We start from the raw sequence: 25644 nt of genomic DNA, 5'->3' as shown, positions 1-25644 counted from the left end.
CATTACCATACAACCAATGATTTAGGAAATTGACTATGATCAACCCTGTCGAAAGCTTTTTAAGTTCAGAAACGGACATGTGCTGATTTCTTCTAATTTTACCACCCGCACCAGATCTTTTCGATAAGTAACACTACGCCATTAATTGAACTTTGATTTTGTCTGAAGCCAAAATGTGTAAAATATGTGGATTTTGAAAAAACTCGTTCTTTTGTATATTAGTTTTTCGAAAACTTCACGCAAAATAAGAAGTAAGGAAATTGGTCTGTACTTTTCTGGCTTACGTTTAGATCCCTGCCTTAGAACTTTTCAGTTTTTAATCACTCTGGGGTTTAGTTTTTTTCAAGAAAACTTTGGAATTTTTCTTTCAGCTTTGGGGCAATTTTTCAAATATTGATTCCATGAAAACAAGTTTCAAACTGACACGCTCTGTACTTTTTTTGATTTTAAAAATCGTTCCATTTCAAGAATTTTAAACTATCACAACCGGCCTTCAAACAATGTTTGTAATTTTTGTCGCCACTTCTCATGCTATGCTGGTTTTTTCATCACTTATGCTAATTTTTCTGCTTTGGTCGAAAGATAAATGTTGAAGCGTTTTTTCGTTCAAAAAAAATCTGCGTCATAATTTTTTGGTTTGAATCTAACGATTGACAATTTTGAAAAAAGTTCCTGCAATTTCTTTTTTTGGTTCTGTGCTAAATTTCTGGTGACAGTGTGATCTTTTCTTGTCCCCCATCAGATGCTTTAGTTTTTTGCCTGCTTTTTATAACTTTCACGGTTCAAGAAAATGTTTTATTTGTGATAGATTTGCCACAGTTTAGATTCCTGTTTGGCTGCGCTTCTAATGGTGTTACCTTCCCATACTTTCTTATTTGTAATCATTTTTTTTTCAGGTAAATTTGTTTTAAATGTTCAGTTAAAACTGCAATCAGTTTGCGAAATGCGTTTTCACAGTCAAGTAATGTGAAGATGTAGCGATCATGGGATAGTTTATCATGAGACACTCTCTGATTTTTTGCTTAAACGTAGGTTCACTCATTGTTTTACCATTTTATGCATGGAAAATCAACTTGAGTAATGATTCCAAATTGTTTTTTTCTGCTTATAAGAGATAGAAACGATCCAAAATTTGGCTTCCAGAGTTTTTAAACAGCCTCAATTATTTAAAAGAAAAACAAACATATTACCCATATTACCAGTTTTAATCAATTTGTTCACGTTAAGATTATCTTATGCATCAAAAATCAACTTGAATAGATGAACTTGAATAGATCAACTTTTAAGACAGAGAAATGATCCAAAGTTTGGCTTTCATTGCTTTTAAACAGCCTAAATACTTTAAAAAGAACAGATTACCAGTTTTAATCAAGTTGTTCTCGTTAGGGTGTTTTAGTGTCTAGCAACCTCATGCTATGCCCCAAAACTGTTTGAGATTTCAACAAATTTTGTCTAGGCTTCTGCAATGTTTGTGCTGAAGTCACCGCAAACAGTTTACGTCGCAACAGGAAGAAATTTTTTTTTCTAGTGTGGTTCCAATAGATTAAAGTTTGTTTACTAACCGAGATAGGCGGTACGAATACAAATAGTTTAAAAGAGTTTTTCGCTTTTGCTCTGATCTTTGTAGTGGTAATTTGCTTTTTGTTTGAAGTTGTTTCAAATAAAATATGATAAATTAAACCGTCACTGATGCTAAGTCCACTGCATCCGCCTCTTTACAAAAGAAAACTTGTCTCAATTTTATGAAAGTCGCTAATTTTGTCAACAGACTTTATTTGTTCATCTGTTAGTCAAGCTTCAGTTAAGCAAATTGCAATTGTTTTTTCATTCGAAGTTTCTTCTAGTACGCTGAGCGCTTCAAAATGTTTTTGGTAAATGTTTTTCGTAAAATGTTTACGGTATCGCGTAATTTGTAAAAGAACAGCATCCAATGCCTCGACTCAGACAGAATTTTGGGGTCATGCCATTTGTGGTCGGAAGAACAAACTGACAGCGCAACTTAAGAAAAGACCGAAGACGCAACTTAACTAAAGACTGAAGCTCGCACCGTTCGCGATGTTTTTAGTCTCGTTGGTCTGTAATTGCCAGATTTGGGTCGCAACTTTCTGATCTTATGTCGCGGACCTCGACCCTATTCCCCATGAATTGACCCTCTTCGACACTGTCGACCGTGTTCGACCCATGATTCGACACTGTTCGACTAAAGGCTTTGTTCGAACGTCTTTTTAATTTGCGACGAAAACCAGACGCCCGAGTCGAGATTTTTCACTAATTTGAAACAAGATTTGAGCGGTTTGAGCGGTTTTTTTTAGACAATTACGCTCATAATAATGCTTCAAAATGAGTGGTTTGAGCGATTTTTGAACGGTTTATACTTCCGGGAGTTTTTGCTATTCAAAAATAGTTACAGAAATCACCCAGACGCCAAAAGAAAACGCATATGGGAACATTGACGAAGTGTGCTGTAAAAGTAGAGTTATTGTAAAAGCATTTGCGAGTATTGTCCTTTTGATCAAAATACTTAAGGAGGTCAACCCGGGTAGTATTTCAACTGCATCTTATCATCACATTACCTTTCCAGGCCTTTTTGTTGGTTTTAATCGGTTGTTTTTATAGGACCGCTCAAAAACCGCTTAAAAACCGCTCGAAAATTGCTTGAAAAACCGTTCAAAAATCACCACAAGAAATGAGCGGTTTTTTAAGCAAGATTTGAGCGGGTTTTTTTTGAGCGCCCAAACAGTCCAAACCGCTCAAACCGCTCAAATCTTGCTGGAAAACCGCTCAAACCGACAATATCTTGAGCGGTTTTTGAGCGGGATCTCGACCCGGGCGTCGTCCAACTGTTTCAGTCAAATCATGAGTCGAATACCTCAGCCCGGGGGTCAGCAGATCAAATGTTCTATTACTAATATCTTCTCTTTTTTCAGTACAAAGATAGTGTGTTCGAAGTTCAGTCATCCTTGGGCGCGAACAATGTGTTCACGTCCACTCTCTGGTTCAAGAAGCTGCACAGAAGTGGCTCTGTAGGAGAGTATGCATGCGAGGTTCAAAATGCAGTCGGCATCAGCCGAGCGACATTCACAGTGGACGTTCACTGTGAGTATATCATCTCAAAACTACTCGGGTTGAGGTTGTTGTTTTATGATCAGACTAAATCTACACCCAGTTTTTATATTTCTAGTTTTTTCCGACCACCCGGGTCGAGATCCCGCTCAAAAAGCGCTCAAGATTTGAGCGGTTTGAGCGGTTTTCCAGCAAGATTTGAGCGGTTTGAGCGGTTTAGGCGGTTTGGGCGGTTTTTTTGGAAAAACCGCTCAAACCGCTCAAATCTTGCTTAAAAAACCGCTCAAAAACCGCTCATTGCTTGCGGTGATTTTTGAACGGTTTTTCAAGCAAGATTTGAGCGGTTTTTGAGCGGTTTTTGAGCGGTCTTCCCGGGTCGAGGTGCCAGACTCAACGTTTCTATTCTCTGCACGTTCATCCAGGGACGACCATGTACGAACACGTTCATCCAATGTAGTAACTTTCCAAAAAGTGCCCAAAAACAGCATTTTTGACCAGTATATTTGTTGTGCATGTCTAAAACATTGAACGTATTCAGTAGAACAAATACAGCGAATATTAAGCTTCCAGCAAGTCCGCATAGACTAACGGATAAGGCGTCTGACTTCGGAGCAGAAGATTGCGGGTTCGAATCCCTCTATGGTCGACTTTGTATTATTAAATCTTGAGCCGTTTTTGAGCGGTTTTTTTTTAGATAAACCGCTCAAAACCGTTCAAATCTTGCGCGGTTTTTGAGCGTTTTTTTTTAGATAAACCGTTCAAAAACCGCTCAAACCGCTCATTTTGAAGCAAGATTTTGAGCGTAATTGTCTAAAAAAACCGCTCAAACCGCTCAAATCTTGCTTCAAATTAGGTGAAAAATCTCGACTCGGGCATGTATTCTCGTCCAAGTGCATTTATTCTCTGAATTTGATATGTTCGTATGATTTATGTATTTAATTTTTTGCTGTGTTATTCGACATTTTTAGTACGATTTAGCGTGACGTGTAACATCAAAGTGATATCAAGCCGTCATCAACCAGTAAAACTTACAATCATGCGTTACTTTGTGCTGTCTTCTAGTCGCCCCCTGCTGACTTTTTAACAAAACATTGAATCGGTCAAATAAACCAGCAGATATTAGTTTCCTTTATAACAGCCAAACTGACATTTTCAACGGCATTGTTTAATTATCAAGCCAGGAGATAAAAGCAGCCAGCTTGATTTAAACAGCGAGTTAATAAATTGATTTTTTTCTGCCAAAAGTCGTCTATGTTAGGCTGCGGTTCAGTACCATTTCTGTGCACACTTTTATTCATACTCATTTCAATCAATTGTATCAGTTTGGAGCTGAAGGTCGTTGTCGACCTGTCACACGGCGGTTAAGTTACTGCTTAAGTTTCTATTCACTCATTTTCAACTTATGTAATTTTTACGTCGATATAAATTGTTTTGTCATGACACTATTTATATAGTTTACTTATCTACATATCTATATCTCTAAGATGAATTAAGTCTTGATCTTAGTTTTATTTGAGTCTACTGAGATACAACATGGCACAACCAGCAGTTCCGGTCTCGGACCACGGAACTGACCTGCAAGATGTATCCGTATTCTGGCACAAGCCGACGTCTGATTCGTCTAGCAGCGGGAATTCATGGATTGGACAATTTAAGTTACCCTCACTTGACAAGTTTGCCATCAAGTTGCGGGAGAGATGTGACCCCCGAGAATTGTTAAAACCGCCAGGAGTAGTTCATGACGACCCGCCTTCAGATCCGGGAGCTGTGAGGATGCGACTGCGACTGCGACCGCCAACCGCATCGCGCGTGACGCGGCAGCAGTTCGCATGGTCGATGAAATCAATGACGAAAAAAGGCCGAAAGGTCCCAGGATTGCACCTGGAGTTTTCTTTCATAAGAGGGAACAACGCATCAAATCCAGATTTTTTTCTGGGTTTCGACGGCAGGAAACCTTTTGCTCACATCTATCCACACGTAGACCTTAGTGCTAATTCGTTCAAAGAGCTTTATGATACATGTGTTCTAATATTCAAGAAGGAGAAGAACTATATCATAGTACATCTACAAATCTACAATGCAGTCCACTCTGATCTTGAGTGTCTGGAAGCCTTTTTCTTACGTCTAATGTTTCAGGCAGTCCTGTGTCGTTGGACAGTAGCACAACAGAAAGAGTTTGTGAGGGAGAGTTTAATTGCCAAAATTCACTTTAAGTACATCCAACGTGAATTGTGTATTATCCCGCCAACACTCCAGAAGAAACTCTGAAGTCCGATCTGCTACTGGAAAAAATTGCCCAGGCGGCTCCCAGTTTTTAAAAGCAACTAGGAAACTCGACAGTAGCGGGCAGCGCGTCCCATCAGGGGTCAAGTTCCGCTCAAAACTTCCGGGTTAAGCAAAAACCTACCTACTCAGTTCAGAGTAAGACATTCTCGGAGAAGATCAACCGAGCCCAATCAAATTCTAGTGGACCCAGAGGGTGGAACAAATTCAAAAACATAAAAACCGTGCTAATTTTGCGGGAATAATTTCACAGCAAATCATAAACAAAGTTGTCCAGAAAATGTAACGTGCATAAATTGCAGTAATAAGGGTCATTTTGCGAAATGTTGCAATTCCAAAAGCATCGATAATGTGGATTGTGAGTCAGATGAAACAATTGAAGAAGGTTGTAACTTCAATACTTCTGTTAGTTAGTCGGAAATTGCGGTGCGTGCTGACGACGGGATTTCCCATTCTAAAATCAAGTTCATTCTACTACAGCCTCAGTGAAGAAGTTAGAAGTAATAAATGCGGCTACCGGTAATTTTAGCTGTGTACAAATCACCCACCGGTGCAACCAGTTTTCTTTAAAGCCACATTGATACGGGCAGCCCAGCTTTGCTTGTGAATAAACGAACAACGGAATACAAGGTTAATTCAGTGCCGTCAGCTGTTGTACTAGATGAGAAGGACTGCCCGAGAGATACGGTGTACGTCGACTATAATTGGAAACGGATATAAGTTTTCGGCATGCTGATAGTTGACGTGCCATTTTGGGTTGGAAGGTAAATTCAACAAAATTCGTTGTGTCGGAGAACCGTACCCGATGTCTGCTTGTTTCAGAGCTTCAAACTCAGTTAGGGGTCCGAACGAAACAAGTGAAGCCGTCTAGCCCATTGGTGGACAGAATTTCCAATTCAAACTAAGTGAAAAATCGGAATTTTGGAGATCGCACCTTCTCCTTAGTCAGGAGAAGGTCGGAAAAAAAATTGTAAACTCATCCAGAAGGGACACATTGTAAAACTCACTATGTATACCTGTAAAACTCAACATGTTTACCAGCGAAAATTTCATCTCACCGATTGTCATAACTACGAATATAGATGGAACAGTTAAGTTGGCAATGGATGCAAAGCCCATGCATGACCAAATTCGGAAAAATCAGTATCAGATGCAAAATTTATCGAAATTGTTGGACTCGGCTGCCCAGATTATACGTCGAATAAAAGTGACAAAGTTTGGTTCGTTCGTTGGATCTGAAAGACGCGTTTAGCCAAATTTCATTGAATGATGCATTTAGTAGTCATTGTAATTTCAATATTGTGTGTGGAGAACAGATGGGCACTTATTGTTCCAGGACGGGCTTTTATGGACTTACTGATCGCTCTAAAAATTCCAAAAGGCGATGGATAAAACTCTTTTGATGGGAGTTTTCTGTTTTTTGGGCGAATTTCTTTTTGTCTCTAAGGGTTCAGAGGTCGAGCATAATTGCCTAGTGGAGACGATTTTCATTCGGCTAGATGAAAAAAGTTTCTCCCTCAATTGATCAAACTGTGAGTTTTTGCTAAATCATCTGTCATGGCTAGGATTTCGCATTGGTTCCAAAACTTATCGCTTCATACGTTCAAAAATCGGTACTGTGTTGGCTCTCGAAACTCCACGAACGTTAAAGCAACTCAGGTCATTCATGGGTATCTCTAACTACTTGCAAAGAATTTTGCCCAAATTTCAGATCCGTTCGGACCAACTCCATCCGTCGTTAAAGGCGAGTAACAAGAACAAGTTAGTTCGGGGAGAATCTAAGCAATATGCTTTCACCAATATTCTCAAATTTATCGGTAATATTACGAAAAAGTACACTAAATGCAGAATCGTAGAACCAGCATTAAATGAGATGCCAGTTACAGTGTTTTGGAAGTGGCTCTCAAACAAGAGATAGACGAAGAAAAATGGGCGCCGATAGCCTTTGCTTCCCGTTTCTCAACGATCAAGAGAAAAATCTAGCACGATTGAACCGGAATTATTTGCCATCATTTTTTCATGTGAGTAATTCTGGAATTGTTTGTTGGGTTATCATTTCGAAATTTTAACAGATCATAAAGCGATAATATCAGCCTTAAAGACAAATAGGGGTTACAAAATCTACCAATCCCGATAAACCCGTTTGGCAGATTTTTCCTTGTCAATTGATTTCGACATTATTCTTATCTTTGGAAGCCAATTGGGAATATTCGATTAGTTATATCGTTTTCGAACATTCGAAGCTCCTTTCGAACATTCGAAGCTCGTTTTGACGATTAATATGTGATTAAATGTATTAACCAAGTGTGAAATCCTTGACCGCTGGGTTCATAAATTTCCAGCTACAACCGAATCGGCGTATATTTGAAGAGTTCCAGGGTGATTTCTAACCCTTATAAAAACCAAATTCAGATTTCAATCTTTCACGTTAATTCAATTTCTCTGTTTAATCAATGCTCTGGTTGGGATGGGTCATCCAATGCTATAGGAAGCGACAAATCAGATTTCGGTTTTGATTGGCGAAGTCGACCGCTGGAGGGCGGCAATTCGCGTGTCATTCGTTCGACTGTTAATTACAATAGTACACAAACTCAGTCGCCACAAGAGAGCGGCTGTTCCAACGACAACTTTTCTGACCGATCAGAGCGCAGCGATACTTGCTTTGGCTCATCGAAAGAGGGCGATTTAATTTTTGAACGTCATATTGACCAATCGCAGTTCATCTTACTTAATTTATTCATGAAAGCCATTTTTTCAGCAGGTTTCCGAAATCACATGCCATTCTGGAAATTCAGCTTTGAACTGACCTCAGCTTTCTTTTTGCTGAAGTTTTTTTCTTTATATATCTTCTGTCTGTTTAGTTACCTGATCATGAAACACGAACAATTAGTGAATGGTGTTCATTATTCTCATGTTTTTTCAAAGTCTAATGAACCAATCACGCGACAACAGCTTTGAATGGCTGCTCAACTAATTTGTACCCTCCAATCCACCTTGTTTTTTGTCGGATAGATCGAGGCAAAGGGCTTGCTCAGGCGCTGTCCGCACGAAACAAAATTCGTCGAACGAAAGCGCAAATGCACTGAAGGGTCAATGTAATCGCATCCTAGCTAACATTCGCTTACGTAGGTCACGAAAGTCTTGTCCAGCAGGTCGACCGCAAGGGCAACTACCTAAATTGGATACTTTCAGGTCAACAATTGTCGCTTCAGACCGAAATGGCTGTCGGGTCTAGTGGGGATCTTCGATGCGGACGTGTTGTAAGAGCTCACAGACGAAGATCCTAGACTTCGTTTAATGAAAAGAGCCCTGATAAACAATGACTACGAAGGTTTCAGTCGGATTGACGCGCATCTGAAGTCGTTCTGGCGTTGCTCGGCTTGGTGGACGGTTTTATTGTGGTGGAAAACCGTTTTGCTATCCCAAATTTTTTTACAGAAGGCGATTCTTACACGACTCCATATGTCACCTGATCAAAAAAATGCGATGGTGGACGGTTTTCAATAAATCTGGTGGCCACGAAAGCATCGAGACATTATCCAAGTGTGCAAAGCTAGCCCGCAGTGTACTAACTTTGTTATGAACCTCAAGGCTAATATCTCACTTAACTCATCCCGGCCTTACCACAATTGTTAGATCCGAATGAGGAACTCCAGATATATTATGCGGGTCCTCTTCCAGGTCATGCAGGTTACGAAATTTAGATCTTGGTCGCTATCGACCAATAATTCAAGCATCCTTCAGCCATGATTACTCGCTCCACTGGGGGTAAAAAGATGACTAAATTCTTGAAATTGTATTTCCAACCTTGTAGTATCCCTTAATATATCAGAACAGATCAGTTTTTGGGTTTTAAAAATAAGTTGGCTCCGGCTTTTTTGCATGGAATAAAATATTCTTCGGCAAATTTTTCCGGTATGGGATTACCGGGGTTGTACTTTGGTGGAACGCTCTTTTCCGAAAATGAAACGTCGGTTGTGAACAGCTAAATTAAGACCGGAATTTTCGAACATCCATGACACTCTTCAACAAATCCTTGAGAATATTCGTGTCACTAAAAACTCGGTTACGGATTTTCGCCATTTGAGTTACAGTTTGGTCGTTAGCTCTGTACGGAATTATCTATTGCAGCTGAGTGGTTATTCTCGCGTTTTAATTTAGTTGAACAGCAGTTGGGTCGGGATCTACAACAGCGGAGCAGCGTCGGGAGCAGTAAAGAAGGGGCAATCAAGTCCATCAGGTTCACCATATTTCGTTGGTAAATCTTCTTCCGTTGCTGCGATCCGGCTTGGTATGGCCCTCGAGAATCCGGCCAAATCCTCTAACCAATGGCTTGCTTTAAGCAAAACTATCTCTCACGACGAAGGCATCAAAACCCTCAATACCCTGACGGAGCGCCACCAGGTTCTCGCATCCACATTTGCTCCAATCTATCATCAGGCACCCTTCGCTTCAGGAGTAAAATGCCAGCGGCGCAGCTCCAGCCGTCACATGCTAATTCGATTATCTAGTTATCAATATTTCGGTTAAGTTCGAAATGATCCGCAAAAATCTTATCAAGAAATCTGGCGTGGAAAGATTTAAGCCCTTCAATGGTAAAATTCTCAAAGTTACCGGGTCTACGTATATCAATGATAAAGATAAGGTCATACGAAGGAACCATCTTGCAGTGCAACAACCGTCAAGAAGGATCAGAAACGACCAGTAGTGTCATCTTCTTCGTCCACTTCTCCTGAGGACAACAGACTGCCCTTTACTTGTACCCCCATAGCTGCTAAGACAGTCCTAGTTCCAATTCGACAAAACCCCCCCGCTCTCATGTCCGCGTCAACTCCCCTGCAGACAAAATTTCAAAATATCTCCAAAGATTATCTAAACGACGCTGCATGTTTCCGCCCGCTCCAAGGTAGTACCAACCCTGTGGTTGACTTAAGAGCTTTGTCATCTACATCGGGGAGCATCACACTGGTCACTTTCGTCATCAAGTCCCAGGCAGTCTCACCTGTAAAGAGCTTTCTCATGCCATGTCCAGATCTCGTCCCGATCTCTTTAGATGAAGACCCGTCCTACCAAAGTCTCAAGAGCGCTCAACAGGGACGGAAGCTTTTGCACAATGTCCTCCAGCGGTCTTCCCACCCACAGGTTGCTCAGATGGGGGCGGGAACCTATCGTCTGCCTCTAATTCCCCTCGTACTTGGGACGTCGGAAAAGCAGACATCTTTCTTTGGCAGCGCTGTCCGGCTTTCAATCAAATCTATCAGCTCCCCGCCCGTACAGCCTCCGGACGGGCCGTCCGGGAAAAATCACGATGAACTCTTCCACGCAAGTTCATCCCAGGAGTCGGGAGGCTTCTCAGGGAAAATCACTCATTTTCCTCAATCATCGTCTTCAAAGTCGTTCCTCAGAAAATTTGTTGAGGAGAAATGAGAATTAACCTCGGATCATTTAGTCAATAAAGATCGTAACATCTCAAACTCAGCCAAAATTTTTCATGCACTTTACTAAATCAACAAAAGTTAAACTTTTTTGTCTTCACTTATCGAAATCATAAAAATGTGTATCGGTGTCATTAGAGTTCATTGGTTTCATGACAATTTCCTGTAGAGGGGGAAATGTGGAGCAGTACCATTCTGTGCACACTATTAGGTCATAGTCAATTCAGTCAATTGTATGAATTTGGAGCTCAAGGTCATTGTCGACCTGTTGCATCGCGGTTAAGTTACTGCTTAACTTTCTATTCAATCATTTTCAATTTATGTAATTTTTACGTCGATATAAAATGTTTTGTCACAAAGCTCTACCGGATGCGCTACAATAACACAAAATTTAAAACACCGATATGTTCTTGATCTTGTTCTTGTTCCTTGCATCAATTTTGTTCCTGTTTTTGCACCGAATGAGTTCTACAACATGTTTTCAATACTTACGTTTTACAAATTTCTCCCAGTTCAAAGAAATTTAAGTTTCTGAAATGATTCTTTTTGCAGTAGGCTGGAAAAAATTGCCAAATCATATTGATATAAGTCATTAAGTTGGCAAATCATTCATTTTGATGATATAAATCAATGAGTTTAGTTCAGGCATGCCTTTGCGATTGAATGAATTTTCACTTGAAAGAGTTTTTACAACGGCCGGCTGCTAAATGTCAGCTACATTGCTGTTATTCCACTGTTGCCAATGTCCACAAAATTATCTAAACTATAAACAAGAAAATTCAACTCCATGATAATTCTTGAAAATATCCAAGGCATGAAGCCTTCTGAGTTTATGACCTTTGGCCTGTACTCATAGAGTAGTTTCGTCACGCTCTCATCTTAATTTAGGCTGGTTAGGTCCGTGCAACTTCTTAGTCTAATACCAATCCTAATCTTGCTCTTATAACTCCTAGTCTCATACTGGTTTTCGCGAGTTAGTTCTTGGAATTTATCCAGAAGGAGAACAACTGTATTCTAAGATTTTTTTAAATTGTAGTGTTGCTGAAACTACAAGTTATTTCAGCACTTACAAATAAGTGTCAATGTTAGAGATGGAATAAGATTGGTTAGTTAGTAATCTTTTATAGAGATATTTTTATCAAAAAAATAATTGCTTTAGAATTGGTTCCATCCATCCGGGGTTCGTTTTTAGTTTTCAATTGTTTATTGCAGTGAAGGACGGGTGATGTAGTTTTCTTTGGAACATTTGAGAAATGACTTCTTGAAGAGAAGAGAGATGTAGTTGTTCGTGTAGATGGAAGAATACTGTTTTTTTTTCGTGTTTCAAGATGGGTCTCATTGATCGTGGGTAGTCTTGGGTGATTGTGTCAAGACTTCTGATCGGTGCAATGATGTATCGATTTCATAAGGTTTAGAGCGAGACTACGTGTAGGGTGAAGTTTGACTTTTCCGTGTGAAGTGCCAAGTGACTAGGATCGGTATGTGAGATCAACATCGAAATGGCCATTGGTTTGGTTCAATGGGTTTCCTTTGCTGCGATGTTGAGTCCATACTTAAAATCTTTTGAGGGTAGTGACTTTGGCAGCAAACCAAATAGATTTGCCATTCCACAGTTTAAATGTTTTCGGATTGTCATCTCCTTTGCTGTTCGTTCCTTGGACTATAAGAAATCTTTACATACTACATTTATATATTTATATCTCGTTAGTTAAGTTTTTTTAGTTCTGATTTATTACTAATTTTTTTATCGCAAAAGCATTTTTATTTTAGTTTGGTTATTTTAAAGAGTCGCTTACCCTTGAGAAATTCTCGTCAAACATTGAGTTTGGGTCACAAAGCGTGGTTGTAGCTCGTTTTGTGTTAGGCCGGCTATAGAGCATGTTCAGGACGTCCCCTTCGTTGGTGAGGCTTGGAGTTTGTTATTTTCCATGGTCTTTTTGTGCAGAGTCTCTTTATATGTGCAACCTTTTGTTACAATTTCTTTTCTTGTTTTTCTCCTTTTTTTTGTTTTGGTTGTGTCCTTTTTTCAAAAATAGAATCATTTTTTTTGGGTTTGTCTTCAACATTTCGTGTTTTATTTGATTTTAACAAAACTTGAAGGTGGCTTTAAAAAAGTTTACCCTATTTTAATCTGGGTTTAAACAGATTTGGGTACTCTGTGACTTTCTTTCTCGGTCATGCAACTAGTTTGTGGTTTTGTGGCGTTAGTAAGCTACATTGGTTAGCTTAGCTTACTTTTATAACTCCTCCCAATCGGGCTAAAGAAAAGTTTGAAACGTGTGAACACAAGTTAGAGTTCTTATCAGTGAAAAGTAAATCTTCAAATTCAGTATTTAAACAATTCTTCGTTCACGAGCTGTTCGATTGTGGAAAAAGTGTGTGATTTATGGGCGAGCAAAGAATTCAAGTTTATGAAAGAAGCATTTTGTAAAAAGGTTAGTTTTCTTCAATTTGTTTGCATTTCTAAATGAAATTACTAGATAGAGAAATTAATTCACTGCTATGGAATTTTAAATTTATAATTATACTGCTTTGGAAAAAAAATTCACTACTTCAATTACATACTGCGATTGTTGAATTGAATTTGAAAGATTTATAGAAAAGAGTTTACAGTTTTTTATTAGTTTTTATTTGTTTTAGATGATTGAATAAGGAAATTTAAAAAAAGAAAAGTGAGACATATGTAAAGAATGGTTAATAAGTTTTTAAATTTTTTAGTTTAAAAAATTAATTACACTTACCAAGGGTTGTCTTCGGCAAAAAATTCCTTTTGGGAAATTAATGCGAATAGTGTCTGATGATGTGAGGAGCTTAGCAAGCATGCGGATGACATCGTTTTTTGAAACAGAGGCCATAGTATCTCGAGTGCTCGGATGTTGTTGTGCTCTTCACTATTGAGTGAGAACTCATGCGATGTATTTTGGATTAGGTTATTTAGTTTGTGATTGTGTTTAGTGTTGTGAATGTATTCTAGAATGAAGACTTCGATGGGCTGTTTTTTTTTTGTGGGGGATGATTAGTGGGCGGATTCTTCAATATCAAAGGATTTGGCTAGTGGGCAGTATACATACATTTGTCTGATGGGGTCATAGTTATGGAGGATGCCGTGCTTGTTAGTATTTTTTTACAATAAGTGAAGTTTAGAAAGTATAAAGAGGTGTATTTGGAGTTAATGAATGTGAATCTGTATTGTGGGTTTTGTGATGGTGTGTTAGGTATGTAGTGTTGTCCAAAAATTCATAATAGGTGTATGTGTGGGTTAGTTTAGTGAGCAACATTAAATCATGTGGGCAGTGGAAGTCACGTTCTTTTGGTGTGAGAAAATTTAAAGTTAGTGAGAAGTGATTGTTGAAATAAAAATCATACGCTTTGGTGTCTCGGAGTGCGCTGGAAGTAATATTATCATATCTTTGATTCATGCTGTTAGTTACAAATTCATATTGTGCTTTTATAAGAAAAAAATTTAATGAATTGGGGATTAGTGTCTTCATGTTCTTCTATGATTGTATCTTCTATCGTGCAATAGTTTGATCGTAGTGGTTAATTGAAAATCTGTTTGCTATTTGTGCAACCAATCTGTTTAATGTTTGTGTTAATGGTTGTGAAATGTTTTTAATGCAGTGCTGTGGCTAGGTGGTGTAGTCGGGGTTGACAAATTTCATCGTCAGCTGGGTTATTGTATAAAGCGAGTGCTAGTGGGTTAGTGAAGTGGTAAAATGAGGTCCATGATAGTGTGGGAACTAGGCTATATTCATCAACGTAGGTTCGTTGGTCGTTGTTAGTGGTCTGGTAGTAGATGTATTGTGGGAAGAATGGTAAGTTACATTTCAACGATTTCTTTGTGTCCGTGTGGAGGGGGTGAAAGGAAAACAGTCGGAGTGGTCGGGGGGTGCGAAGTATTTGGGTATTGAGGTGCTCTCGTTTCAATACTCGGTGTACTCTGGTTTCTTCTATTGTGGAGGCTGGGTTGGAGGATTCGGAGGAATAAATGGAAGGTGGTAAGTGATGAATTGTTAATGTGTTAGCGTTTTGAAGCTTTTGTTGTAAAATGATGAAAATGCCAAGCTCTTAATCTTATTCTTGATTGTTGGGCTGGGGAGGTCGGGTTGATCACTTGTCATTGGGGAGATACTTTCTGATCTGGTGAAAAGTTCGTTAATGGTGGCATAATTATGGGATATGGGGTGAGAAGATAGTATTTGTGTTCATCTGGGTTAAGCTGTACAATTTTGTGGCTAATTTCAAATCCAAATCGGAAGGCTGGATCCCAAAATTATAGTTGTCTAGAAAGTGTATCGATAAAACATACATTATTTTTGTCGAACATAGGGATTCTTTCATAACATCTTTTATCTTCAAAAACCTTTAATGGTAATTAATTTGTACATGTGTAAAACCATAGTATATTTCCTTCGTTTTCGATGAAATTTGATCTATTGCCTGATAATAAATATCGTGCGTATGGTATTTTTAATACTGCTAGTGCGAGTGATTGTAGAATTTGTGTTCGTTCTAGTTCAGATAAGTGATTGAGTGTTTCTAATTCTGATAACAAAATTTCTTGAAATATGCTGCTTTTTGTATAATCCAACTTCATATCTAAGTGGATGTCATAGTGGATTGCGCCAAAATAAATATTGTACAAGACTGATATTTTTTGTAAACGTGTGCTGCCTTTATCTTGTGGGCGAAGTACTTCCTGTATTTTTCAAAAATGTTACTGGGTTATATGAGTTTTTGTCAATAGAACTGTGGTACGTTGGAGTTGGGTTAATTATTGATTTTCCAGTTTTCATGTCGAAATTTTTGACGTAATCAACTAGATTTTCTGAATATTGTGTTTTGTAAAGTGGAGTTTTATATCTGCAAGCGAGTACTGTTTTCGGATAAAATTGAAAACGTGTTAATTTACTTTCTACTTCATTGATATTGTTATAACAATTTCTGTTAGATCTGTTTTGTCGCGGTTTACTTTTTCAAAACGAATTTAGTCAATAAAATGTTTTTGATGAAATTTAATTCTTCTTGCGTGAATATTTGCAACTTCAAATGTGGTACATGTGTCTTCAAGGAACCAAACGATGGTTGCTTGTGTTCTTGAAATTTTACCGATTTTCGATTTGTGCCTTTGCTTATGGTTAATTTAAATTGTTTGAGCTCGTTTTTTCAGTCGTCGGGTAAAGATGTACAAGTCTCTCTATGTTGCTTTGGTAGGATGGTTTGTGATCGAATCTATTTTTCTTTCCATTTGAGACAAGGGAACAATGTTCTTTTCTTTAAAAATGTTGCTGTGAATTTATATTGAGTAAAGGTTGTAGCTCGGGCTTTTGAAAAAAATGTCACTACTATATTTGATAATTCTAGTTCTTTTGTTTCCGATTCACATTGAGTTGCTTGGTTTATGGCGTATTTATATAGTGTTTTTTGTTCATTTTCTTCACAGTCATAATGAGTAACTATTAAATCTGATTGTCTTGTTCGAGGGGAGGTTTTTTGATGGGATATTGTTTCTAAAAGAACTAGTGGAGAGAGAGTTTGTAGGAAGTTTTTTTAAAAAAGATACATGTGTAGGATAGTCCCGAATATGGATTATAGAATGTTATATGTTCAAGTGTCTGTTTTGTTCATCTATCGTATTTATAGATTCTGTTGTTAAATATGGGGAACGTAATGATTGAGTTGTTATATTTGGTGGAGCTAGGGATAGATTGTGATGTACTAAATTATTATTTTTTTACTGTTGTTTCGAATTTAAGGATCTGTGTAAGGATCTGTATTTTGTGTTCTTGTATGTCTTTGTCTCCTGTTGATTGCCCAATTATGTAATCTGCTGCTATCACGATGGTGACCAAAAAAAGTGGGGGTGCTACGAATGTACTCCAATCTAATCGTAGAGGTATATTTATGGTTATGAGTTCTCTATATCTATCATCTAAATTTGTAGGGAAATTTAGTGGAAATGTGTTACTTGGAGTTTGACTTAATTTTGAAAGGGTTGCAGGTAGTTATAAAATTTCTGGCAAGGAGAAAGTCGTATCGGATGAGATATCTATAAAATCATTTACTAAGTTTGGCTCACCTTGAGTGAAAGCTTGTGTCATCCAATGTGGGAGACGTTGTGTTGAAGTTGAGGGATTAAAGGGATTTTCACGAACTTATTCGGATGTGGGGGTTGATCCTTAGTAATCAGATGGTTTGTTTCGAGTGTTTTGTTGTCAAGTTAAGAATGTAGCTCGAGCTTTTGAAAAAAATATCGCTGCGATATTTGTTGTTTCTAGTTCTTTTGATTCCAATTCGCATTGAGTTTCTTGGTTTATGGCGTTTTTATGTAGTGTTTTTTGTTCATTTTCTTTACAGTCATAAAGTGTAACTAATAAATCTTGTGGTCCTGTTCGAGGGGAGGTATTTTGATGAAATATTGGTTCTAAAAGAACTAGTGGAGAGAGGGTTTGTGGGAAAAAATTATTAAAAGATACATGTGTATGATAGTACCGAATATGGGTTATAGAATTTTATGTATTCAAGTGTCTGTTTTTTTAATCTATCGTATTTGTAGATTCTGTTGTTAAAAACGGCGAAGGTAAAGATTGAGTTGTTATATTTGTTGGAGCTAGGGGTAGAGGGTGATTTACTAAATTTTTACTTTTTACTGTTATTTCAAATTTAAGTGTTAAATTATCTTGTGTAAGGATCTGTATTTTTTGTTCTTGTATGTCTTTTGTCTCCTTTTGATTGCCCAATTATGTAACCTGCTAATATCAAGATGTTGACCAAAACAAGTAGAAGGTGCTACGAATGTACTCCATTCTAATCGTTGAGGTATATTGTTGATTAAGATTTCTCTATAACTATCATCTAAATTTGTAGGGAAATTGAGTGGAAATGTTGTACTTGGAGTTTGACTTATTGTTGAAAGGATTGCAGGTGGTTATAAAGTTTCTGGCATTGACAAAGACGTATCGGATGAGATATCTATAAAGTCATTTACTAAGTTTGGCTCATCTTGAGTGAAAGCTTGTGTCATTCAATGTGGGAGACGTTGTGTTGAAGTCGAGGGGTTAAAGGGATTTTCACGAACATGTTTGGATGTGGGGGTTGATCCTCAGTAATCTGATGGTTTGTTTGGAGTGTTTTGTTGTGAAATTGTTTGTAATGGCGAGGAGTACCTTGAATAGTATTAATGGAAAGGTCCAGAGGATTTGAGGATTGTGATGAGGGTATATTAAATGAACTCTGGGTGTTGCAAGTTTTTATTATGACTTAGATGAATTATTTGTATATCTTTTGTAGATGTTTGATTTTGGGTTCGACTAAGATGTCTGGTTCTATTAAGGTCTCGTTGGAGAGAAGGATAGGTGTTGTATGTTGGTTTGTGTTGCGGTTCGCTTAAAGGTGCATGGCGAACTACGGATTTTAAAGATTCTGATAGTTACGCGTGTCTTTCTTCAAATGTATAGGGATTTTCCTGAAACGAAATATGTGTTGATAGTTGGGGTTGATTTCTTTGACTAGACTTTGGTATTGTTGGAAGTTACTGGATGTCGTAGTCGGTGGGGATTGTTGCGTTGCTTGTTGATTAGCAATTTTGAAAAATATTTGAATTATTTTTTTTCTTATGAAGAAAATCTATGTAGTTTATAATATTCTTCTTTGAAATTGATTAGGAGGATTGTTGCTGGTGGAAAGCTATTTTTGCCTTTTTTATCTATTTTTTTATTGTCAAAATTAGGGAAACTAGAAAAGTGACGGAAATTATCAAAAGAAGAAGGATTTCTTTCTTGTTAAAAAAATCTTAACATTTAGATAGTTGTTGAAATATCGTACCTGAGGAGGTGGTCAAGGAGTTTTCAGAAGTTGAGGTAGGGTTTTGTGAGGAATGAAAAATTAAGAAAAAACTGCGAAAATTTCTGAAGAAGAGGAGGAAAATTTCAAAGGTGTCTATGATAAAATAAATACTAAGTTGAAAGTTTTGAAATTATTGTCTTGAGGAGTCGAATTGTTCGAGAAAGATCTGTCTCTTCAAATTTTTTTTTATTTTCCGAGTCAAAAATTTGGTGTGGTCGGCTTTTTTTTTATTTTTGAAGTGGTTTGAATATAGGCAATTTCTTGTGAGGGTAAATCTGAAGGTCTAGGTATAAGCTTCCTGGTTTTGTTTTTGTTTGTTGGATGATTGGGGGTATTGTGGAGTTATGTTTACTTTAGGCTAAATGTTGAGACATTATGACAATATTGTTTAATTTTGTACTGGTTGATAGGAGAGGGTTGTAAGGTTTAGAATTTTCGTTTCAGTTTTCAAATACAAGCGTGTTGCCTATTTTTGAACTGCAGGTTCTTAAGTTAAAGTTTCATTTTTGTTTGAGTTGATCAATGTGTCGTCTAATGAAGTGGGGTCAGAAAGGGGTGATGTTTAAAATGTTTCGGATTGGCTGAAGTTGAACTATTTAAAACTTATTTAAAAGTGTTAACATAAAATGTGGTAAAGATAAGAAAATGTTGTTACACTTAAAAGGTTTAAAATGTTTAAGCAATTGCAAAGGGGTTTTTGAAAATCAATTTTCCTTACTTTTTTAGATTGTGGGATGAAAGTTTTGCAAACTTTCCTTGGTTGACTTCGGAGTCGTGATGATTGTCGTTGTTGAAATTTTTCTTTTGTTTCTTGTGATAAATTTTTTTCTTTTAGTTTTTGATATTTTCTTTGTTTTTGAGGTATTTTTTATTGCTGATTTCTTGAGATTTTGGTTGACTATTTTTATATTTTTTTAAATTTTTGTCCTAATAATTGGGTTGAACAATTTATTTCATTTTTTGGTGATGATTACCGTCTCAGTTGTCGTAGACAAGCTTTAGTCCTGTAAAAGAGTATAACTGTGTTAGTTCGCGAAGAGCGTGTTCTTATGGGTAATATGGTAAAAGATTGTTTCTGTGTTGAACTATTTAACTTTTTCTTTAATTCAATAACTTTGTATGTTACATCAGTGGGTTTGTCAACAAACTGAAATGGTCTTTTTCGATTTGGTTGTAACTTTTTAGATATTTCTTTTTGTGTTACAAAATTTGGTTTTAAGACATACGTTCCAATTTTTAAGTTTGTTGCTGGTGTGAACCATGATCTAGTTTGCAATTGAATGTTTTGTCTTTGTAATAGTTTTTTTGGCCATTTTTGTGTGCCGTTTTTTTTATCTCTATTCAAAATCCATTCTGTATGTGTGCCGGAGGCTAATTTTAAGATTTGCGGGTGATGAAAATGATCTTCATCGTGCGCATGTAACGGTAAATTTTAACAAACTGATTCTATAGTAGGTTGGCAATAAACTTGTGTATTTTTTGAGGATATTGCTGTGAACAATTTTGGTTTCCTTGGTTCTTAATTGAAAACGATTTCAGAAGGTGATAGTTCTAGGGTTGCTGTTATCGGTGAATTATAAGCGAAAAGGAATAATTTCACGTCTGTTGACCATTCGGAATATTTTGTATCAATTCTATTTATCATACATCTGAGGTATTCTTGTAGTAAGCAGTTCATACCTTTGACTAAACTATTAGTCCATGGGGCATGAGACGTTCGGTGTTTATGTTTAATGTTTTAAAGACGGCATAAGCTGATGATTTCGTAATTTATGAATTCAGTGCAATTATCTGTAACAAGGATTTCTGGTAATCCAAATTCTTCTATCAAGTGTTCGTAGAGTGTTATATATGCATAATAAGCATTACAATGAGGTACATGGTTGAGTGAAACATAGAGTGTAAATGCATAAACTTTAAACATTATACAAGAGTTTCTTTCTGAGGAGGGTGGTATCGGTTCTTTTTTATCAAATGATCTTTTTGTATAATCCAATTTCATATCTAAGTGGATGTCATAGTGGTTGCGCCAAGATAAGTTTTGTACCTGACTGATATTTTTTGTAAACGTGTGCTGCATTTATCTTGTGGGCGAAGTTTTCTACCAGTATTTCCTGTATTTTTCAAAAATGTTACTGGGTTGTATGAGTTTTCGTCAATAGAACTGTGGTACGTTGGAGTTGGGTTAATGATTGATTTTCCTGTTTTCATGTCGAAATTTTTGACGTAATCAACAAGATTTTCTGAATATTGTGTTTTGTAAAGTGGAGTTTTATATCTGCAAGCGAGTACTGTTTTGGGATAAAATTGAAAACGTGTTAATTTTTTTTCTACTTCATTGATATTGTTATAACAATTTCTGTTAGATCTTATTTTGTCAGGGTTTACTTTTTCAAAAGAAATGATTGAATAAAATAATTTTGATGAAATTTAATCATTCTATCTATAAAGTCATTTTCTAAGTTTGGCTCATCTTGAGTGATAGCTTGTGTCATTCAATGTGGGAGACGTTGTGTTGAAGTCGAGTGGTTAAATTGATTTTCACGAACTTGTTCGGATGTGGGGGTTGATCCTCAGTAATCCGTTGGTTTGTTTGGAGTCTTTTGTTGTGAATCTGTTTGTAATGGCGGGGAGTACTTTGAATAGTATTAATGGAAAGGTCCAGAGGATTTGAGGATTGTGATGAGGATTTTTTAAATAAACTCTTGGGGTTGTAAGATTTTATTTCGTCTTAGATGGATTATTTGTTAAAGTTTCATTTTTGTTTGAGTTGAGCAATGTGTCGGCTAATGAAGTGGAGTCAGAAAAGGGTGATGTTTAAAGTGTTTCGGATTGGCTGAAGTTGAACTAGTTATTTAAAACATATTTTATTGTAAAAATATATTTTAACATAAAATATGGTAAAGATAAGAAAAATGTGTTACACTTAAAATGTTTAAAATGTTTAAACAATTGGAAAGGGCTTTTTCAAATTCAACTTTCCTTACTATTTTAGATTAAGGGATGAAAGTTTTTCAGTCTTTCCTTGGTTGACTTCGGAGTCGTGATGATTGTCGTTGTTGAGATTTTTCTTTTGTTTCTTGTGATAAAATTTTTTCTTCTAGTTTTTGATAATTTCTTTGTTTTTCAGGTATTTTTTCATTGCTGATTTCTTGAGATTTTGGTTGACTATTTTTTATTTTTTTTTGATCCTAATAATTGGGTTGAACAATTTATATCATTTTGTGTTAATGATTATCGTCTGAGTTGTCGTAGACAACCTTTAGTCCTGTAAAAGAATATAACTGTGTTAGTTCGCGAAGAGCGTGTTATTTTGGGTAATATGGTAAAAGATTGTTTCTGTGTTGAACTATTTCCTTTTTTTTAATTCAATAACTTTGTATGTTACATCAGTGGGTTTGTCAATAATCTGAAATGGTCCTTTTTGGATTGGTTGTAATTTTTTAGATATTTCTTTTTGTGTTACAAAATTTGGTTTTAAGACATACATTCCGATTTTTAAGTTTGTTGCTGGTGTGAACCATGATCTAATTTGCGATTGAATGTTTTGTCTTTGTAATAGTTTTTTTGGCCGTTTTTGTGTTTTTTTTATCTCTATTCAAAATCCATTCTCTATGTGTGCCGGAGGCTAATTTTAAGATTTGCGGGTGATGAAAGTGATCTTTATCGTGCGCATGTAACGGTAAATTTTAACAAACTGATTCTATAGTAGGTTGGCAAAAAAATTGTGTATTTTTTGAGGAATTTGCTGTGAAAATTTTTGGTTTCCTTGTTCTTGATTAAAAACCATTTCAGAAGGTGATAGTGCTAGGTTTAATGTTATCGGTGACTTATAAGCGAAGAGGAATAGTTTCACGTCTGCTGACCATTCGGAATATTTTGTATCATTTCTATTTATGATACATCTGAGTTTTTCTTGTAGTGAGCAGTTCATACCTTTGTCTAAACCATTAGTCCATGGGGCATGAGACGTTCGGTGCTTATGTTTAATGTTATAAAGACGGCATAAGCTGATGATTTCGTAATTTATGAACTCAGTGCCATTATCTGTAACAAGGATTTCTGGTAATCCAAATTCTGCTACCAAGTGTTCGTAGAGTGTTGTATATGCATAATAAGCATTACAATGAGGTACATGGTTGAGTGAAACATAGTGTGTAAATGCATCAACTATAAACATTATACAAGAGTTTCCTTCTGAGGAGGGTGGTATCGGTTCTTTTTTATCAAATGATCTTTTTGTATAATCCAATTTCATTGTTATATCTGCTTTTACGGTTTTTTTTCGCCAAGGCTCAAGTTGTCTAATGACTGCGTCAATGTTTTGGTTTTTTTGTAGTAGTTCCATTGCCATTTTTTTTTGTGGCTGATGGAAAAATAATTTCAATTTATGTTTATCAAAGAGGTATATTATTTAGAGTGTCAAGTAGGTTGAAAACTTGGTTTATTGTGTACTTTGAGTCTAATTTTGGGGGTCCTGATAAACTTCTACTATCGGTTAATTTTTCTTTTTCTTCTATGGGGAATATGTCTGTACTATACAATTTTTGTTTAAGTGTTTTTAGTTGTCTATTGTTCTTCATCCTTGTTAAATATGATATCGCTTGACTTTTGCGAATCGGTTTAAATGTGGCGAATGGTATCGGTTTAAATCGGTTTGATCCATGGTGAGTATGGCATCGATTGAGCTTCCCAACAATTCTACTTCGTAATGGTTTTTTCGCAAACTAGATATTATGGAATAAATTGTAAATTATCTATTCGTGCAATATCAAGGACAATTTTTACTGCATAATTACATTCTAATCGTGGTGATGTTTTGTGTTTTGCCAGGAAAAAAATTATATTTTGCGGTATTTCTATCGTCACTTTTCTTGTTATCAATTAAGGTGGTGTGTTTCGAAGGAGTGTGTCTGGTAATGCAAGACTTTTTCCTGCAGTCCATGGTATATGTAGGTTTGGGAATTTGATGTGAATTAGTTGAAATCTATAAACTCTCTAGTTCGGATTTGATTTTTGTGTGAGTAGGAAAATTATAGGTTTATGATCTGTAAATAGAAATGTTGGATGTTCTGATCCAAGTACTAAAATTTCATATTCTGTGAGAGTTTTTATTATAGCTGTACATTCTCTCATAAGTGTACAGAGTCAAAAATTGGCTTGTGTAAATAGTTTTGAATTTGCTGAGTTGAGATCAAATTTGTTTTTTCCTTTGTGTGTTTGTAATAATGCTGCGCCGATTCCAAAATTGATCGGAGGCGTCGCACAAAACATAAATTGGTTGGTCTGTAACTGGGATCGTGTTTGATATTTGTTCAGTGAGAAGTGTTTTTATTTCTTCAAATCGTTTTTGTGTTCTGTTGTATATTCAAAAATATTTGTTATCTGATAATATTATAAAATGGTCTTAACTATAATAGCTTTTTATAGACGTATTTAATTAAAAAGTTTAGAATTCCCAGAATTTCTTGGATTTTCTTTTTATTTGATGGAGCTTGAAGTTTTATGATTGCGCCTATGCGAGAATTTATTGGAGTGATTGTGTTTCCTTCAATAACTTGTCCAAAGATTTTTACACGAGTAAGAATGAAATGTGATTTATCTTGGGCTGCTCTTATTTTTTCTTTAAGAAGTATTTGGTGGTATTTTTCCAATACTTTAAACAATTCAAGTTTTGTTTGTGAGTGCATGAAAACATCGTCTAAATAGGTTATAACATTCTTGCTGAGAATGAGTGGTCGAAAAATTTTACTCAAAAATGCTGAAAAAGCTGCTGGTCCTCTGGAAATTCCATAGAATGGTTTATTAAGTTCATATTGTTGATTTCCAATAATGAATCGTGTTAAGTGTCTTGATTGTTCATCTAGTGACAATTTATTATACGCGCTGTTCATGTCAATTCTTGTAAAGTTTTGCCCATTTGTTTTTGTTAGAATTTTTTGAATTGGTTCTTTCGGCCAGTTACATTTAGATTCATCATTGACTGAATTGAAGTATCTAGCAATTAGAACCAAATTTAATGATTCTCCTTTAGCGAGGATAATAACGCGACTGAATAAAGTGTTTCCTTTTGGTTGTTCTTCTTTTTTAACTGGAGAAATGAGTTCGTATTGTTCTTAGACATCTAGTATTCTATTGACCTTATCTTGTAAAGGAATTGGAACTTTTTTGCTCGTTGTTTTTTGAAAACCAATTCAAGTTTTAGAGGTAGATGTAGTAGTGAATTTACTTTTCCAACATTATCTTTGGATGTAGCGTAATCCATTGGGTATTTAACTAAGCAGTATATATGTGAGGGAGAGTGGGGAGTGATAGTGACCCCCATGTATTAAGATAGGGAATAGAGCATCCGGTCACCAACCTATGTATTGAGATAAGGAATAGTTATTCTAGGAATTAAGCAAGCGAATAGTTTTCCTAATGTATTAAGACGGTAAGATTTCCCATGTAAGTTTCACAAAAATTTTCGGCGCCCGATCTTACCATGTTTCAAGATACTGTTTAGATTTTTCATGTATTACGACAGTGTATAGATATCCCTATGTATAAGGGATAGAAATTCATTGTATTAACACAGGGAATAGGTTTCCCAATGTATTAAGATAGGGAATGGTATGACTTTAGTGTGATGAAAAGGGAATGGTACGATGAACGGTAATTTTTTGGTTTCTGTGTCGAAATGTCTAGGTTTTTCACAAAAATCTCGGCACGCGTTATGCAATTTTTGAGTGTTGATTGTGTAATTAAGGTATTATATATATTTATTTGGTTCATGGTAAAAGAATGGTAAAATTTCAAGTTTCTGGAAAAATTTGCAAAAGTTTCGAGTTTTTGGAAAAATTTGCAAAATTTTCAAGTTTTTGGAAAAAATTGCAGAAATCTCAAGGCTTTGGCTAGTTTTTTGTTGCTTCTGATCTAATTGAAAAAAACTAAAAATACCTGGAGGGTTTAAAATTAAGCTCAAATTGTATTTTAATTGGCATCATGTTGAGACAGTGAAACATAATTGTTTTTTCAA

General features: G+C 36.3%; 1 protein-coding gene across 6 annotated transcripts in view; it reads left to right on the top strand.

The window, feature by feature from the left end:
* Positions 1-25644, top strand: part of LOC134839070 (neural cell adhesion molecule 1-like) — a 511831-nt gene that overhangs the window by 251792 nt on the left and 234395 nt on the right. For all 6 annotated transcript variants that reach the window (XM_063854482.1, XM_063854480.1, XM_063854481.1 and 3 more), the window contains one exon: positions 2928-3096. In XM_063854482.1, the coding sequence (XP_063710552.1) occupies positions 2928-3096 (169 nt within the window). The remainder of the gene's footprint in view (positions 1-2927; positions 3097-25644) is intronic.

Source organism: Symsagittifera roscoffensis, chromosome 2 (assembly GCF_963678635.1).
Source record: "Symsagittifera roscoffensis chromosome 2, txSymRosc1.1, whole genome shotgun sequence".
Lineage (NCBI taxonomy): Eukaryota > Metazoa > Xenacoelomorpha > Acoela > Convolutidae > Symsagittifera > Symsagittifera roscoffensis.
Note: the sequence above shows the minus strand (reverse complement) of the source record. Positions and strands in the feature narration are given on the sequence as shown.